The sequence below is a fragment of the Macaca mulatta genome, chromosome 10 (assembly GCF_049350105.2).
Source record: "Macaca mulatta isolate MMU2019108-1 chromosome 10, T2T-MMU8v2.0, whole genome shotgun sequence".
In the NCBI taxonomy this organism is placed as follows: domain Eukaryota; kingdom Metazoa; phylum Chordata; class Mammalia; order Primates; family Cercopithecidae; genus Macaca; species Macaca mulatta.
In genome coordinates this window covers 81,086,038-81,102,251 of record NC_133415.1, presented here as the reverse complement: position 1 = coordinate 81,102,251, position 16,214 = coordinate 81,086,038, and the positions used below count along the sequence as shown (strand labels likewise).

Here is a 16,214-nt window from a genome sequence, read left to right as displayed (position 1 = left end):
CTTTTGCCCACCTCTCTGGCATCTTATATTGAACTGGCCTTTGTGCTATTTCTTAAACCTGCCAAACTCCTAAGAGCTACTATGCTTGCTGTTCCCTATGTCTAGAAAGCTCTTCATCCAGATCTTTGCATGGTTCTCTTCACGTTATTTAGAGCTCTGCTCATATATTACTTCCTCAGAGAGGCCTTCCCAGACCACTCATCACTGCTCCCCAACCTGTCACTTTCTCTCTCCCCACCCTGCTTTTTATTCCTCATAGCACTTGTCTCTGTCTAAAATTAAGTATTGACTTGTTTATAAACAGTGTCCTCCTTCCTCCCCACAGAATGTAAGCTTTCTATCACTTGTCTGCTTGAACACTTCTCTGCTCCTAGTTTCTCAAACAATGGCATGAAATTGCTGGCCACAAATATTTGAATGAATGCTGCTAAAAGGTTGAATCAGATGAGGATGGGAATGTTCCTGTTGGATTTGGCAATATGACATTTGTTGGTATTCTGGCTGAGCAGTTTAAACAGAGCACTGAGGGTGGGAGTCAGAGCAAATAGATTAAGGAGAACCTGGAGGTAAGGAGTTAGACAAGACGAATTAGACAGCTGTGTGGAAAGTCAGCTGAGAAGAGAGACGCAAGCAAGGCTGGTGGTGGCTGGAGGAGGGTAAATGAGGTCAAGAAGACAAGTCTTTGAGGTGACAGCAGTGGATGTAATCCAGAGCACACATGACAGGATGGGAGGGACTTGTCTTCCCTTTTAGCAGGTAGGAAAATGGTGAAGATAGTTACCAAGCCACTCTGATGGTATAGTTCATGGAGTGAGGTGGGGGGTGAGAATGGAGGCGGATGAGTCAGTGCCTGGCCAGCTGCATGAGAAGCAAGGCTAGGTATTGGGTGAAAGGGAGCCAGGCCCTGTGAAATGAGGTGGGATTGCCATGTCTTCAAGCCAGATGTTGCCATGGTTGGGGTCCTGGCAAAAGGTGACTGAGGGAGCAGCGTGTGGAAAGAGGAAAAAAAAAGCACCCAGCAGTTTTGTTACATGGTGGCTGAGGATCTAATAATGTCTCCTTGTTTTGTTTTATTTTTATTTGGCTGGTCTTGAATTCCTGGCCTCAAGCAATCCTTCCACCTCAGCCTCCCAAAGTCTGGGATAGGCATGAGCTGCCACACCCAGCTGTCCTTGTTTGTTTGTTTTGAGACACCGTCTTGCTCTGTTGCCCAGGCTGGAGTGCAGTGTCACAGTCCCAGCTCACTGTAACCTCCATCTCCTGGGCTCAAGTGATCCTCCTACCTCAGCCTCCTAAGTAGCTGGGACTATAGGCACACATCACCACACCGGCTATTTTTTTTTAATTTTTAGTAGAGATGGAGTTTTACCCTGTTGTCCAGGCTGGTCTCGAATACCTTGGCTCAAGCAATCCACCTGCTTTGTCCTCCTAAAATGCTAGGATTATAGGCGTGAGCCATTGTACCCTACCTGTCTCCTTGTTTTAATTAGGAACAATATTCTCTGCGCCAGGAAACTATTTGGGTTTATGATAGGAAAACCGTCTTTTTGCCTTCCTCTCCCATCTTCCTCTAGATGGAGCCCATTGAGGCTGAGAGAGTGTACAGTGTTGGCTCTGCATACCTAGCTTGCCATCAGAATTGGATGTGTTCATGCCTCCAGATAGTCCAATACTTTTTACGTGCTAAGTACTGTTTTAGGCTCAAAGGATATAGCAGTGAGTAAAACAAACTGTCTGCCTTTAAAGAGCTTTTATTCTAGTGCAGGGAGACAGAGTAAATAAATGTATGATAGTCAGAGATGGGGTGAGCATGTCATCCTGGGCCCCATGCTCTCTCCCCACCTCACCTCAATAGCCCTGGCATGGCAGTGGGAGGTGCATACTCACACTCTTCTCTGTTTCCATTTCCTGGCATCTGCAGGACTGAATGAGCTCTTCCTCTTCAGGGTGTTCCCTTGAATGGCTGACTTAAACCCTCCATTGCACTACACAGTAATGACTTGTTCTGTTCTCTTGATTTCAGATGAGACACCAATTATTGCGGTGATGGTGGCCCTGTCCTCTCTGCTAGTGATCGTGTTTATTATCATAGTTTTGTACATGTTAAGGTGAGCCTACTAACACTTCATGTTCTCTTAGATTCTGTTTCAATACCCCAGTGTCCCAATGAACCCACACAGTCCAGTAGACAGTAGGATATACACAATGAATAGGATAGAGGGGGAATGGCACATGATGGTGCTAAAATTGAAGTTCTACTTAGAAATGATTTAAAAGCTCTATATAGTCTTCCTTAAGTCCTAAACCCTCCCTCTTTCTTCCATCTGTCCAAGCCCAGTTCCCCAACTCCAGTGCAAGCTAAAACCCAGAATGGTAGTTTGGAGGTTGAAGTAAGAAACCACAGTTTGTTATTAGGGACAGGTGTTACAGGATCTTTAGGTCTAGCCCTGTTGAAGGAACCCCTAAAAGGGCCCCAGTAAGATTACATGCTCAACAAAAGCCTACTTTATTTCTAGTTGGGGTTTTGTCCCCAAACCCTTCTGGGACCCCTGGCCCTGGCATGCTGAGCTGAGCCATGTGAGTTGTGAGTTACAGGATCCCTCTTTCTAACCTTCTTTCAGGATCCTCTAGACATTACCACTCAAGCAGAAGCAAGGAAGGGGAATCCAAGGGAGAGAAGAGGGTGGTGCATTTATTCTCTTCCTGCTAAAGCTATTGCCCTGACTAATTGGGTTTAGCCCTGCCTTATCTTTGGCCTAACCTATTCTGTGCTCCCTCTGTTCTTCTGCAGGGATAAAGAGAGGGGAATCGTGTGCCCCCTATAATTTGTTATATGTCTCCATCATTCTGCAGGAGACTTGTGGCCAAAACTGTGTCCACCCAGTCCAAAGCTCTGGGCTTCTCCCTGGGTCTCCCAGGCTACACTGAGGAAATACCAATATTTTTGTTTGATATATATCGTCTGTCTCCCCCAACTGTATTCTATCCACTCACTCTCTCTCCACCTGGTGTGGCTGTGCTCTCCAGTGAGCCACATGAGCCTGAATATACTGTTGGGGTTCCCTGGTTGGGTTCTAGTGTGCCGAGGGTAAACAGGAGTATCCCGAGGTACTTGGTCGCCCCAGCATGCTGCTGCTCAGAGTGTGCATGACCTGTCTCTAAAAAAGCCCGATTATTTTTAAAGGAGATTTAGAAAGGCTGAATTGATGAGCAGGAATACAGAGCTGTGATTTGCCTCTCCCGCCTCTGTGCTTCATTCTTCACTGTGATCATTTTCTCATTAGGTTTAAGAAATACAAGCAAGCTGGGAGCCATTCCAATTCTTTCCGCTTATCCAACGGCCGCACTGAGGATGTGGGTAAGGCATTCCTTAATGTCCTGGGGAACCTTCACAAGGAAGGAAATCAAGAAATTAGGAGTTTCTCCATCCTTTTAAAAGAATAAGACGATAAAAAGAGGAAAAAAGAAGATTTTTGAAGAGAACAGTCCTACTTTTTACAGGCCTGGTCCATGAGGTAGAACCCCCAGTTTAGCCTCCAGAAAAGGGGCTAGGTCCTCAGGGCACCTGACTGACCTTCTCCCTTGTGTACTGCAGAGCCCCAGAGTGTGCCACTTCTGGCCAGATCCCCAAGCACCAACAGGAAGTACCCACCCCTGCCCGTGGACAAGCTGGAAGAGGAAATTAACCGGAGAATGGCAGACGACAATAAGCTCTTCAGGGAGGAATTCAACGTGAGTATTTTGTTGAGACTGGTGTATCAGCAGGGAAGAAGACAGACCTAAGGTCAGACCTTTCAGATCTTTTGAGTCATGAAGTAAAAAATGGGCTTTTAATGTTTAAGAGGTGAGAAATGTTTTACCAAGTTTATCTGACTCCCTGTATGATCATCGATTGGAAATGAAGTAAGATTTGCCTCACCTCCTAATCTACCCATCCATTCATTCATCATCACATCTCTTACTTCTTTTGTTTAATAAATACATAGCAAGCATCTAATATGTGTCAGGTAGTATTCTAGTTGCCAGTGATATGATGAGGAGCAGAAACAGGTCCAGTCCCTACTCTCAATTAACTCACTGTCCAGGAGGGAAACCCCACAAACAAGAACAAAACTAACTAAGTTCAAGCAGCAGTGCAGCACGTGAAGGACTGGTGCGTATTTGTAGGCATCCATATTAAGAGGTTGCCTTTTTGAGTCTAGAGCAGGGGTGTCAGTGTTTAAAGTAGACAGTAGGATAGGTCAGTGTGGGAAATGGGAACCATGGGAGACTACAGAGCACAGTTCTCATCTTGAGTATTTAGATTAGTATTTATAATTCCCACAAGGAAGCAGAATACGTTTGTAAACTACCAGTTGGTGATCCTAGCCTACCAGTTCTGATCCTAGATCAGAAGAGCTTCTGGCTGGCACGGTGACTCAACGCCTGTAGTCCCAGCACTTTGGGAGGCCGAGGTGGGCGGATCACGAGGTCGAGAGATCGAGACCATCCTGGCCAACTTGGTGAAACCCTGTCTCTACTAAAAATACAAAAATTAGCTGGGCATGGTGGCATGCACCTGTAGTCCCAGCTACTCAGGAGGCTGAGGCAGGAGAATCGCTTGAACCCGGGAGGCGGAAGTTGCAGTGAGCCAAGGTCGCACCACTGCACTCTGGCCTGGCGACACAGCAAGACTCCGTCTCAGAAAAACAAAAGAAGAGCTTCCTCGAATAAATGATATTTTAATTGATACCTAATCATAGGCAAGGGTGGCGGGGAAAGGGCAGTGGGGAACCTTCTGGGCACTGGAAATAGCAGGAGCAAATTGTCAGGAGTGAGTGTGCTGAGGGAGGGCACATCCAGAACACAACAGGGCTGTGTGCGGCTGAAGAGCCGAGCTTCAAAGGAGGATAAGAGGTGAAACTGTGAAAGATGGCTGGCCAGACCACAGACCTTGCAGATAGTCATGAGAGAAGTGGCAAGCCATAGAGCAGCCAGATTTACATCTTGAAAAAATGACTCAGCCGGGCACAGTGGCTCACATCTGTAATCCTTAGCACTTTGGGAGGCCAAGGCGGGCGAATCACAAGGTCAGGAGATCAAGACCATCCTGGCTAACACGGTGAAACCCCATTTCTACTAAAAATACAAAAAATTAACTGGGCGTGGTGGCGGGTGCCTGTAGTCCTAGCTACTCAGGAGGCTGAGGCAGGAGAATGGCGTGAACTCGGGAGGCGAAGCTTGCAGTGAGCTGAGATCGTGCCACTATACTCCAGCCTGGGCGACAGAGTGAGACTTTGTCTCAAAAAAAAAAAAAAAAAAAAATTGACTCTGGCTTCTGTAAGGAGAATAGCCCATGGGCAGACCAGAATAGTTGCGGGGAATACAGTTAGGGGTTACAGGTGTTAATATCAGAAGTACTAATAGATTGACCTAAAGTGGTCATGACTAGGAAGTGGGAGATGGATTTAAGGACACAGAGGAGCAGTTCCAGAGTTGGTAAATACATCAGCTGGGGCATTGCTAAACCGTCAGTTTCCTTCATACCTTTCCACTAAGCCATGTGTCAGCTTTGCCTTATAGGCTGACTCTTTTTTTATCAGTGGGAAAAATTTTCCCAAAAGCTTCTGGAGACTTCTCTTGTCACATGTTCCTTCTTAAACCTGTCATGAGCAAGGGAGAAAATAAGATTACTGTGGCTGACTGAGACTAGTCTAGATTATTCCTGGGTCAAGGCCAGGCACGCTGGCTCACATCTATAATCCCAACACTTTGAGAGACTGAGGCAGGCAGATTGCCTTGAGCACAGGAGTTTGAAACCAGCCTGGGCAACACGGTGAAACCCCATCTCTACAACAATGACAACAACAAAAATACAAAAATTAGCTGAGCATAGTGGCACATGCCTACAGTCTTAGCTACATGGGAGATGAGGTGGGAGTATCTCTTGAGCCCAGGGGGTGGAGGTTGCAGTTAGTCAGATTCACTCCACTGCACCCCAGCCTGGACAACAGAGCCAGACCCTGTCTCAAAAAAAAATATTTTTTTAGATACTCATGTGGGATATGGATGGATAACCTCACAGAATAGGAGGTCTGGTAAAGGAGGAATGGTTATTGGGTCAACAAGTCACTATTCATATCTGCTCCACAATAGAAGGGCTTAAGGGGAGTGATGGGTGATGTCAGATTTGCATTTTGAGAAAATCACTGACTACAATATAGAGAATAGATAAAAGGGAGAGGCAAGAGTTGAAGTGGGAGACCATTTACCAAGCAAGAGTTAACAGAATAGCTTGGACCTTTTTGGGGGGCTATTGGAAAAATAGCACCATTTAATGTTCATTATTGATTGATAAGATTTACCACATCCTGCCAGGCACAGTAGCTCATACCTGTAATCCCAACACTTTGGGAGGCCAAGGCGGGCAGATCACCTGAAGCCAGGAGTTCAAGACCAGCCTGGCTAACATGGCGCAATCCCATCTCTACTAAAAAGACAAAAATTAGCCAGGTGTGGTGGCACGCACCTGTAATCCCAGCTGCTTGGAAGGCTGAGGCAGGAGAATTGCTTGAACCCAGGAGGCGGAGGTTGCAGTGAGCACCATTGCACACCAGCCTGGGTGACAAGAGTGAAACTCCATCTCAAAAAAAAAAAAAAAAAAATACTACATCTCACAAGACAGCCCTCCAGCCTCAGTACCATAGCTGGATCTGTGCTAGGCATTATACTGTTTTGTAATCTATAATACCACCTGCCTCTGGGTGATGAGGTATGTGATCCCATTACTATACTTTTTTCTGTCAAATTAGTTCTTTTCTTTTTCCATAACATTAAATTTACGTAAGCATGAAACAAATTATTTGTTTGGAGGTAATATTCCCTGAGACCCCATGATAAGGTATTTCAGTAAATCCCTGGATGGTGATGGTATTCCTGGAGGCATGATAGGTAAATTCAGATAGATATTGTGGTGAGAGCCATTTGCTGTGCTACCATGGCAACTGTGTTCACGAGCTCATTGGGCCAGCACTAGGGTAGTGAGGGAAAGGCCTGACCTTCATCACCTGGGTTTCTAGCAATGAGTGCCATCTGGTGAGCATTCACATGGAACATAAATATTTCCTTTCTTGTTCTAGTTATTTACTACCCAGCGATTGGTTTAGATCCTGACCTCCAGTGAGATAAGTAGTGTGATAATTTGCTTGAAGTTCACTTCATTAGGAGGATTTCGTTTTTATACACATTGAAAGCCATCACTTAAGTAATATACCCCATAGCAGTCTACTTCCAGCATGGGCCAGCATGTCTCACCAAGCAATTTATATACCAGGCCAGACTTTTTCTTCTTCAGTTAACTGTTGATGTCAATAGGAAGTCAGTAGTATCTATTGCAGCAGTGGTTTGTGTGGTAGGCATTTTATAGCAATCACTTCCAGCTGATAATGGGATTCTGCTGGGCATGTTCAAATCTATGGCTGATTGGATCACATAATACCTAGTTTATGAGACCGGCCCGGTGGCTCACGCCTGTAATCCCTTTAATTTGGGAGGCTGAGGTCAGAAGTTCAAGACCAGCCTGGCCAACATGGTGAAACCCGTGTCTCTACTAAAAATACAAAAATTAGCCAGGCGTGGTGGCAAACGCCTGTAATCGCAGCTACTTGGGAGGTTGGGGCAGGAGAATCACTTGAACCCAGGAGACAGAGGTTGCAGTGAGCTGAGACCACGCCATTGCACTCTAGCCTGAGTGACAAGAGCAAAACTCTGCCTCAAAAAAAAAAAAACCTAGTTTATGATGGGGAGTTCAAGTCATTTGGATACCTGTATCTGTGATCAGGCTTATAGTTTCTACCTTAGAGCCCAGTACTAGGCTAGGAGCATGGTCTTGCCAATAGGATCATGGTCTTATTTCCGTATTTTAGGGTTTTTCATTATGATTCTTCTGTTTACCTTACTACAAACACTTTAGAACTCCATACAGTCTACCAGAGCTTATTTCTCTGTGGCCTGGATCAGCAGGAGTACCTTCTCTTTTCAGATCACTCAATAAATTGGTCAGAGGCTGGGCACAGTGGCTCATGCCTTTAATCCTAGCACTTTGGGAGATGAGGCAGGCAGGTCACTTTGAGTCCAGGAGCTCAAGACCAGCCTGGGCAACATGGCAAAAGCCTGCCTCTTCAAAAAATTAGCTGGGCGTGGTGGTGTGCATCCATAGTTCCAGCTACCTGGGAGGCTGAGGTGGGAGTATTGCTTGAGCCTAGGAGTTTGAGGCTGCAGTGAGCTGTGATTGCACCACTGCACTGCAGCCTGTGTGACAGAGCGAGACCTTGTCTCTAGGTAGGTAGGTAGGTAGGTAGGTAGGTGGGTAGATTGATTAGATGGATTAGATGGATTAAATTGAGAGATCAGAGTTGAATGCAAGCATAACGTATTTGCTGTCTCCAAAACTTAAAATGGCCCAGCAAGCATTGCTCCTCTTCGTTAGCAGGAGAGGCGTGATGGGGCAAGGGGCAGCAAGTTGTCCTTTATGTTGGAGGAGATACCCTGACGTGCTGCAGGCCTTTTACCTTCAGAAAATTTGGCTGAGGTGGCAGGCCACTGTATTTTTCTGTCTAACATGTACATCTAAGATACATAACTTCCCGCTCTTCCATGTCTCACATTGAAGTCGTTAGCATAGTTGTCAAGGTAATGTCCTGTGAAACAGACGAAATCTCAGTGAACCAGATCACAAGACAGAAAGGTCAAGATGATTTATCACTGAGGCTGCTCTTGCCATGAGCAAGAAAAACTGCTTCAAGTAGTCCACACAACTTAAAAAGAACATACACTTACCCCTAGCGGTAGTATAGGTACCAGGAGTTATATGTTAATCTGCAGGAAGTAGAGTACGTCTGGAAAAGTAACTGCAAATCTGAAAAGTCTTCTGTAGCACTTAAGGTCCTGCGGTTTACATGGAGACTTTGCCTTTTGGTAAAGAGATCACTGCTCTGGGAGCCTACATTTGCTCTTTCTGTGATAGTTCTTATCCAGTGGGCTAGGGAATCTGTGTGTCTTTGGGCATCACCTAATGGCCAATGTTATTGAAAATCAAGGTGGCAGAGAGGGAGATCTAGCCAACTTCACGGAGCCAGGAGCAACTAGTTTCTTTCCCTCCCTTTTGGAGGCCCTGACAGACAGACAGATAGATAAGATAGATTAGATAGATAATAGGTCCTAATGTGAAGCCACCTCGGGCCAAAACTCCTTCCATCACCTGGCCTGCAAAGGCTCCGTTCTAATCAGCATATCTTAGCAATGTTCTGAGTTCCTAGGAATTAGTTACCTCAAGGCCAGAACCTAGCAGACCCCAAAAGATGCATTTCCCTTTGCCTAGTAAAGTTACCATGGTAAATATCTGCAGATTATTAGGAAAGGATGAGGAGGGAGGTTTATAATATATGTGTGTTAATACAGTGTGGCCGGGTTCCTCCTTACAGATGCCTGTCCTCCCTGTTATTGAAGGGTTCTGGGTCTGAAATGACCCAGACCTACGAGTTGGATGAGGGGGCCCTCTCTCTAGCATGGTAGTCTAGTAGGCTGCCTAAACTGACCTGGAAAGTTACTTTCCATTTCCATTACCCGGAGCTTCACAATGAATTATTCACAGCCATAAATCATGGTCTCCAACAGTCTTTCTAGCCCACGTAGATCAAGAATCCCATTTAGAAGCAGTCCCTTCCACTAGCATCTCACTCTGCTGAGGACAGCCAGGAAAGTACTTCTGAAAGATTCCAGTGCTTTCTTCACCAGTGTACAGCCTCAGCAAGGCATGTGTTATGGATCCCATCAAGGGCATACTGAAGGTGTCAGTAGAAAGCTGAGCCTTTAAAGTCCATATGCCACTCTGGTCTCCTCTACTTTGTGCCAAGGATTTTCTGGCTTTTCGTTATCACCTCACTAAATCTAGCATTCAGTCCAGGTTTCCACTGGCCAGCCTAGCTCAACATTAAAACCATGGCGTTACCTGAGCTGTTACACTACCTGCAGTTCTTTTGACCATACCATAATCAGAAATTTGGTTTTATCCAGGCCGGGCACAATGGCTCATGCCTTAATCCCAGAACTTTGAAAGGCCGAGGCAGGCAGATCACTTGAGGTCAGGAGTTTGAGACCATCCTGACCAACATGCTGAAACCCCGTCTCTACTAAAAATACAAAAATTAGCCTGGCATGGTGGCGAGTGCCAGTAATCCCAGCTACTCGGGAGGCTGAGGCAGGAGAATGGCGTGATCCCGGGAGGTGGAGGTTGCAGTGAGCCAAGATTGCACCATTGCTCTCCAGCCTGGGGGACAGAATGAGACTCCATCTCAAAAAAGAAAAGAAATTTGGCTTTAACCGAAAGTCATACTCTTCCCTTCTTTGTTATAACGTCTCCAAAATCTGTATCAACAATTGTTCCTATCATTTTTAATGATCCAGCTCAATGAATTCCTATAGTTTCTTCTGGGTATTTGTTAGCTCTTTATTTTTTTTTTCCTCCTGTAGAGACGGGAGTCTTGCTGTATTGCCCAGGCTGGTCTTGAACTCCTGATCTCAAACAATCCTCCCGCCTTGGTCTCCCAAAGTGCTGGGATTACAGGCATGAGCTACTGTGCCTGGCCAGCATTTTACTTTTCTGCTTATTTATGTATTTTACCCTCAGGTCATGTTATGGTTGCATTCTGGTAATGTGTGAGCAATGCAGGCTGGGTTGTGGGGCAGTTTTCATCATGACAGCAAGATGCAGTAGAGAGCATAATAGAGATTTTTCGAAATTAGCTTTCTTCAGGTCCTCTCTTTTATAGTCATTTCTGTTGTCTCACTTAAAGCCTTATCTTTCTCATGAGCAACCCAGGAAAGATGTAAATTCTGTGGCATTAAAATTTAGCAACTAGCAAAATTTGGAAATCTTAACATTTCATTTAGCAAAATACATGCATAGTAATGTAAAGGCCTTGAGTCTTGGGTTTTCATTTCGAGGTGAGCATTTGATATTGGAGCTGGGATGTTTCTTGTTTTGTTCTCTAATATTGTCAAAAGTAATCCTACTCCTTGGTTTCAACATTTCCCCTCTCCTTTTAGTTGGGACACCCCTACTCCTTTACCACCAGCTTGAACACATCACAGGTAATTGCAGGCAATAACTAAAATAGTAGTTCTGCAGCTGTGAACTATGAGCAGCTTGCTCTTTCCCATCCTGGCAATTGGTTGACAGTTTCTTTCCTTCCGTCTGAACCCAGTAACATCACCCACATTTCCCCCAGCAGTCTCTCAACTACAACCCCACTCTGATAGTAATTGCTAAATCAGTTAAGCTCCCTAGTTAAAAGCAAGAGAAGTCAACTCAACTAAATTAAGCAAAAAACAAACAGAACTGTTGATTTGGGAAGACACTGGCAGAGCTGGCAGAATCAGAAGATAAGTTGGAGTACCAAGCCTCAGGTAGAGCCCGACCCTACCTTGGTGGCTTTGGGGCCCTTCTAGGAAAGCCCCTGCTTCTTCCTAGTTTTTAGAATCCTGGGAGAGAATCTGATTGGCCCAGTATGAGTCAGGTATGACTGTGCTTGGATCAGTCAGCCCTGGGAGGGAAGAGGAGAAGTAGCACATAGGGCAAACAAACCAATTTGTGTCTACTGTCATAGAATAATATTTTTAATAACCATCAGATGGGGAAGGCCTTTCTAAGCTACTTACAGTAAGATTTAGATGCCAGAATGGAAAAGTTTGAAAGATAGTAAATATATTAAAATTTGAAACATCTTTGTGACAAATGATGCCATAAAAAAGTGGCCAACTGGGAGAATCTGTTTGCCATAGGTAGACAAAGAATGCTCCAGAATATACAAACCTGTGAGTAAAAGGTAAACAATCCAGTCAAGAAATTGGCAATTTACAGAAGAAATACAAATGGTCTGTAAAGATATGAAAAGAAGATCTACTATATCTGGTAATCAGGGAAATACTCATTAAAGCTAACCATTATTTTGGACCTATCAGATTTGAAAATGTAAAAAGATTTATATCAATTGTGGACAAAAGTATGGGGCTGCAGAGACTTACACACAGGTGAGGGAGTTCAAATTGGTATTGCATTGGAGGGATGATTTTGGCAGTACCAATCAGTATCTTAATGTTTGAGTTGTCTGACCAAGCTTCTGAGATTCTTAAAAACCCTTATTGTACAAATATATATTTGTACGAGGATGTTTATGACAGCATTATTTATGATAGCAAAGAAGATAAAGCAAGTATCTGTCAAATAGAATGGCCAGATGATTTCTTATATCCATTATGATATTCTATACTATCATTAAAATAAATGTGTTCACATAGATCTCTAAGTCATATTGTTATGTGAGAAAACGTGGGATAATTTCGTTTTTGTTTTCAAAAATATGTATATCTGTGTGTGTTTGGGTATGTTAATGCTTTTTTTTTTTTTTGAGTCTGAAAGACTACAAATTGTCAACAGTGGCTGCCTACAAAGAGGCTGGAAGAGAGGAGAGACATAATAGGGAACTTTGTTTTCTACTAAATTATTTGACTTAAAACAAGCATTTTCTTTTTATAATATTTTTAAAGCAGATTTTTTAAAATATGGGAAATAAATATAATGGACTTAGTTTGCTTCGATGGATATATAACATCTAGAATAAAGAAGTTGCTATGCCTAGTTTGAACTGTGTCAAGGGTCTTGTGGTCAGGTCGCTGTAAAAAGGGATATCACCAAATGGGATGTTGTTCTGGAGAGAAACTCGACCATGGGGGTGAAAACTAAAGGAACAACACACATAGGACATGACAGCTGTTTTCAGATATGTGACAGGCTAAAAGGAGACTGTAGCACTTCTGTGAATGCCCACCTGCTTAGAAGTTCTAGGCTGTGGCTTTCATCCTAATTACAAGCTGGAGCTTTTTTATTCACCAGCATTTGTCTTTCTAGGAATCTTTGAATTTATTTAAAAGAAATACTTTGAAAAACCACTCAGAAGCCCCCATTTTCAGGGAAAATTGAGATCCTTAAGGCATTATCAAGGTTTAAAAAGAAACAAAAAGATAAAATTGGGTTAGCTCCTGGGTGGGTGCAGTTGTTCATGCCTGTAATCTCCTAGCACTTTGGGAAGCCAATGCGAGAAGATTGATTGAGGCCAGGAGTTTAAGACCAGCCTAGGCAATGTAGCAAGACCTTATCTCTACAAAAACATTTTTTTAATTAGCCAGGCATGATGGCACATGCCTATAGTTCTAGCTGCTCAGGGGGCTGAGGTGGGAGAATCATTTGAGCCCAACACTTGCAGCCCAGAGTTTGGAGGCTACAGTGTGAGCTATAGTGCTCACTCTATAGATCTACAGGAGCTACAGTGAGCTACAGTGATCACAGCACTGCACTCCAGCCTCCTGGCTATCAGAGTGAGACTCTGTCTCAAAAGATTAAAAAAAAAAAAAAAAGGCGTAGCTCCTGAGAGGAATGGGATATGGGATAGGAGAGAAAGAAAAGAGGGAAAGAGGTGAAGCCAGTGACATAGTCAGAATCTGTGCAATGTGAGATGTGACCTTCCTCAGGACCCCACATCTCTTAGATTGCCAGATGAAGAAGGCATGTGTGTGTCATCTAGTGATGGGACGGAGTGTGGCATCTGAGTTAAGATGGGTGAAATCGCCTCTACATTGATGAGTTGTCCCAAAATAAGTGAATCAGAGCCAAAGTCCTGTAGGAATTAGCAGGAACTGTGACAAGGGCTTTGGAATTCCACTGTCCAGAGAGTTGGGAGGTTGGGCTTTGCAAGGGGCAGAGAAGATGCCAGCTGACATCTGGGTTTTACATTGCTTACTATAAGGGAAATGCAGAAGAAATTGTGTATCTGGGTATTGGGTTGTTTTAAACAGAACTGTTCCAAGACCTACCTTGGAAGGTAGTAAATTTCCTGTCACTGCATTGTTCAGGCACTGGTGACTGTTGAGTGAGAGTATTAAAAAGAGATTCAAACTTAAAAATGAATGAGATTCAGACCTGTACTGGAGATCTAGGCAAGAAAAGAAAGGTATAAGGATTGCAAAGGAAGGGACAAAATATAAATTTTTCACAGACCAAATATTGTCTTCAGAAAAACCCACAGATTCATCATATTATAGAATTAATAAGTTATTTTTGCAAGGTTGCTAGATACAGAAGCAGCATAAAAATTTAATGCATTTCTATACATAGGCCACAAACAAAAAACCTGATAATACCTTTTAAAAGGTGCCAATTACAATAGCATCCAAATGTAAAGTACCCAGGAATGGGTTTAACAATTTAGAGAAAATTGTTAAAATGTTTGAAGACATTAAAGGAAAATAGCTTAAATTAGTGAAGAGATAGGATCAATGGATTAGGAGGCTAAACTTTGTAAAGACGTCAATTCTCCCCCAATATATATAGATTCAATGCAATTCCAATAAAAATCCCAACAGGTTTTTTGTGGAACTTGACAAGCTGATTCTAAAATTTATATGGAGGAGAAAAGATTCAAGAATAGCCAAGACATTCCTGAAGAAGAAGAACAAGGTGAGGAGACCTGCCTTACCAGATATAAAGAGATTATAAAATTTTAGTAATTAAGACAGTTCTGTATTGGCACTGGGATAGACAGATCGACCAATGGAATGAAATAAAGAGCCCAGAAGCAGATCCATGTGTAAGTGGAAACCTATTTATGACAGAAATGCTCTTGCAGTTTGGGTGGGGAAAGATGGTCTTCACAATAAGTAGTGCCTGGGACCACTGGTAACCCTGTGGGAATAAATGAAATTGAATGCTTGTCACATACCAAACACAAAAACCAATTCCAGTTGCTATAAACACTGAAATTTAAAGGACAAAAATGATAAAATGTAGAGATCATAATGTAGTAAAATATACTTCTGATCTCACAATAGGAAAGCATTTTTTAAGACTTAAAGTGTATAAAAGGGAAGATTGATGAATTTACATGAAAATGCAAAACCTCTGGTCGTAAATAGATACCATAAAGAAAATGAAAGGGAAGGCCACAACCTTGGTAAAAGATAACACAGGTAACTGATAAAGGAAAAGTATCCAGAATACATAAAAAACTCCTACAAATTGTTAAGAAAATAAGTAGGCTGGGAGCAGTGGTTCATGCCTGTAATCCCAGCGCTTTGGAAGGCTGAGGTAGGTGGATCACAAGGTCAGGAGTTCGAGACCAGCCCGGCCAACATGGTGAAACCCTGTCTCTACAAAAAATACAAAAAAAAATTAGCCAGGTGTGGTGGCCGGCACCTGTAATCACAGCTACTGGGGAGGCTGAGGAAGGAGAATTGCTTGAACACAAGGAGGCAGAGGCTGCAGTGAGCCGAGATCACACCACTGCACTCCAGCCTTGGTGACAGAAAAGACTCCATTTGGAAAATAATAATAATCCAGTAGGACAACGGGGAAAACACTTAACTAGGTACTTCACGGAAGAGGAAACTGTTTTGACCAGTATGCAGTGGAAAGATGATGAGCCTCATTAATAATCAGAGAAATGTAAATCAGAACTACATTTAATACAAAGTCTGACAGTAGCAAATGTTGATAAGGATACAGAACTGGAACATGTACATTGCTGGTGGGAGTATAAATTAGTACAACTACTTTGAAAAACAATTTGGCTTTATCTGGTAAGGTTAAAGATTCCTATACCTGAAATTCTTGCACATATGCACAAGAAAGATATGCTCCTTTCTTAAAGCTCTTGCCTTGTCTCAAAGCAGGACCATTAACTGTAAACAACCCAAATATTCATCAGTAGTAGAATGGATAAGTAAATTTTGACATGGTCTCAAATGGAGCACTACAAAGTAGCAGAAGTAAGCAAACATCCAGGATGAATCTTAGGAACGTAATGTTGAGCCAAAAAAAAAGCAACCACCACTTAATCATGATTCCATTTTCCTCAAAAACTAGACTAGCAATAATAATATATTGTTTTGGATGCAAAAAATATGAAATACAAATAAAGTGATATAATGATAAATATAAAAGTTCAGATTTACCAGTGAGAGGGAAAGGAAGAGGATATAAGAAGAGGAGCCCGAAGAGAACTTCTAAGTTAAATTATGTGATGGATACTTTTTAAAAAATAAATAACAAGTTTGAAAAAAAATTTTTTTTAACTGACATGTCTTTAAAAAAAGGCTAATGAGTACTTAGCCATGGCTTGAGC

At 43.0% G+C, this 16,214-nt stretch overlaps 1 protein-coding gene across 50 annotated transcripts in view; it reads left to right on the top strand.

Moving 5' to 3' along the window:
- The window catches only part of PTPRA (protein tyrosine phosphatase receptor type A), a 170,813-nt gene that overhangs the window by 118,964 nt on the left and 35,635 nt on the right, over positions 1-16,214 (top strand). For 28 of the 50 annotated variants that reach the window (XM_077951338.1, XM_015149418.3, XM_077951340.1 and 25 more), the window contains 3 exons: positions 2,024-2,108; positions 3,285-3,358; positions 3,596-3,732. In XM_077951338.1, the coding sequence (XP_077807464.1) occupies positions 2,024-2,108; positions 3,285-3,358; positions 3,596-3,732 (296 nt within the window). Of the gene's footprint in view, positions 1-2,023; positions 2,109-3,284; positions 3,359-3,595; positions 3,733-14,457; positions 14,552-16,214 lie in introns of all 50 variants that reach the window. The other 22 variants (XM_077951378.1, XM_028828272.2, XM_077951368.1 and 19 more) reach the window with 1 other exon arrangement.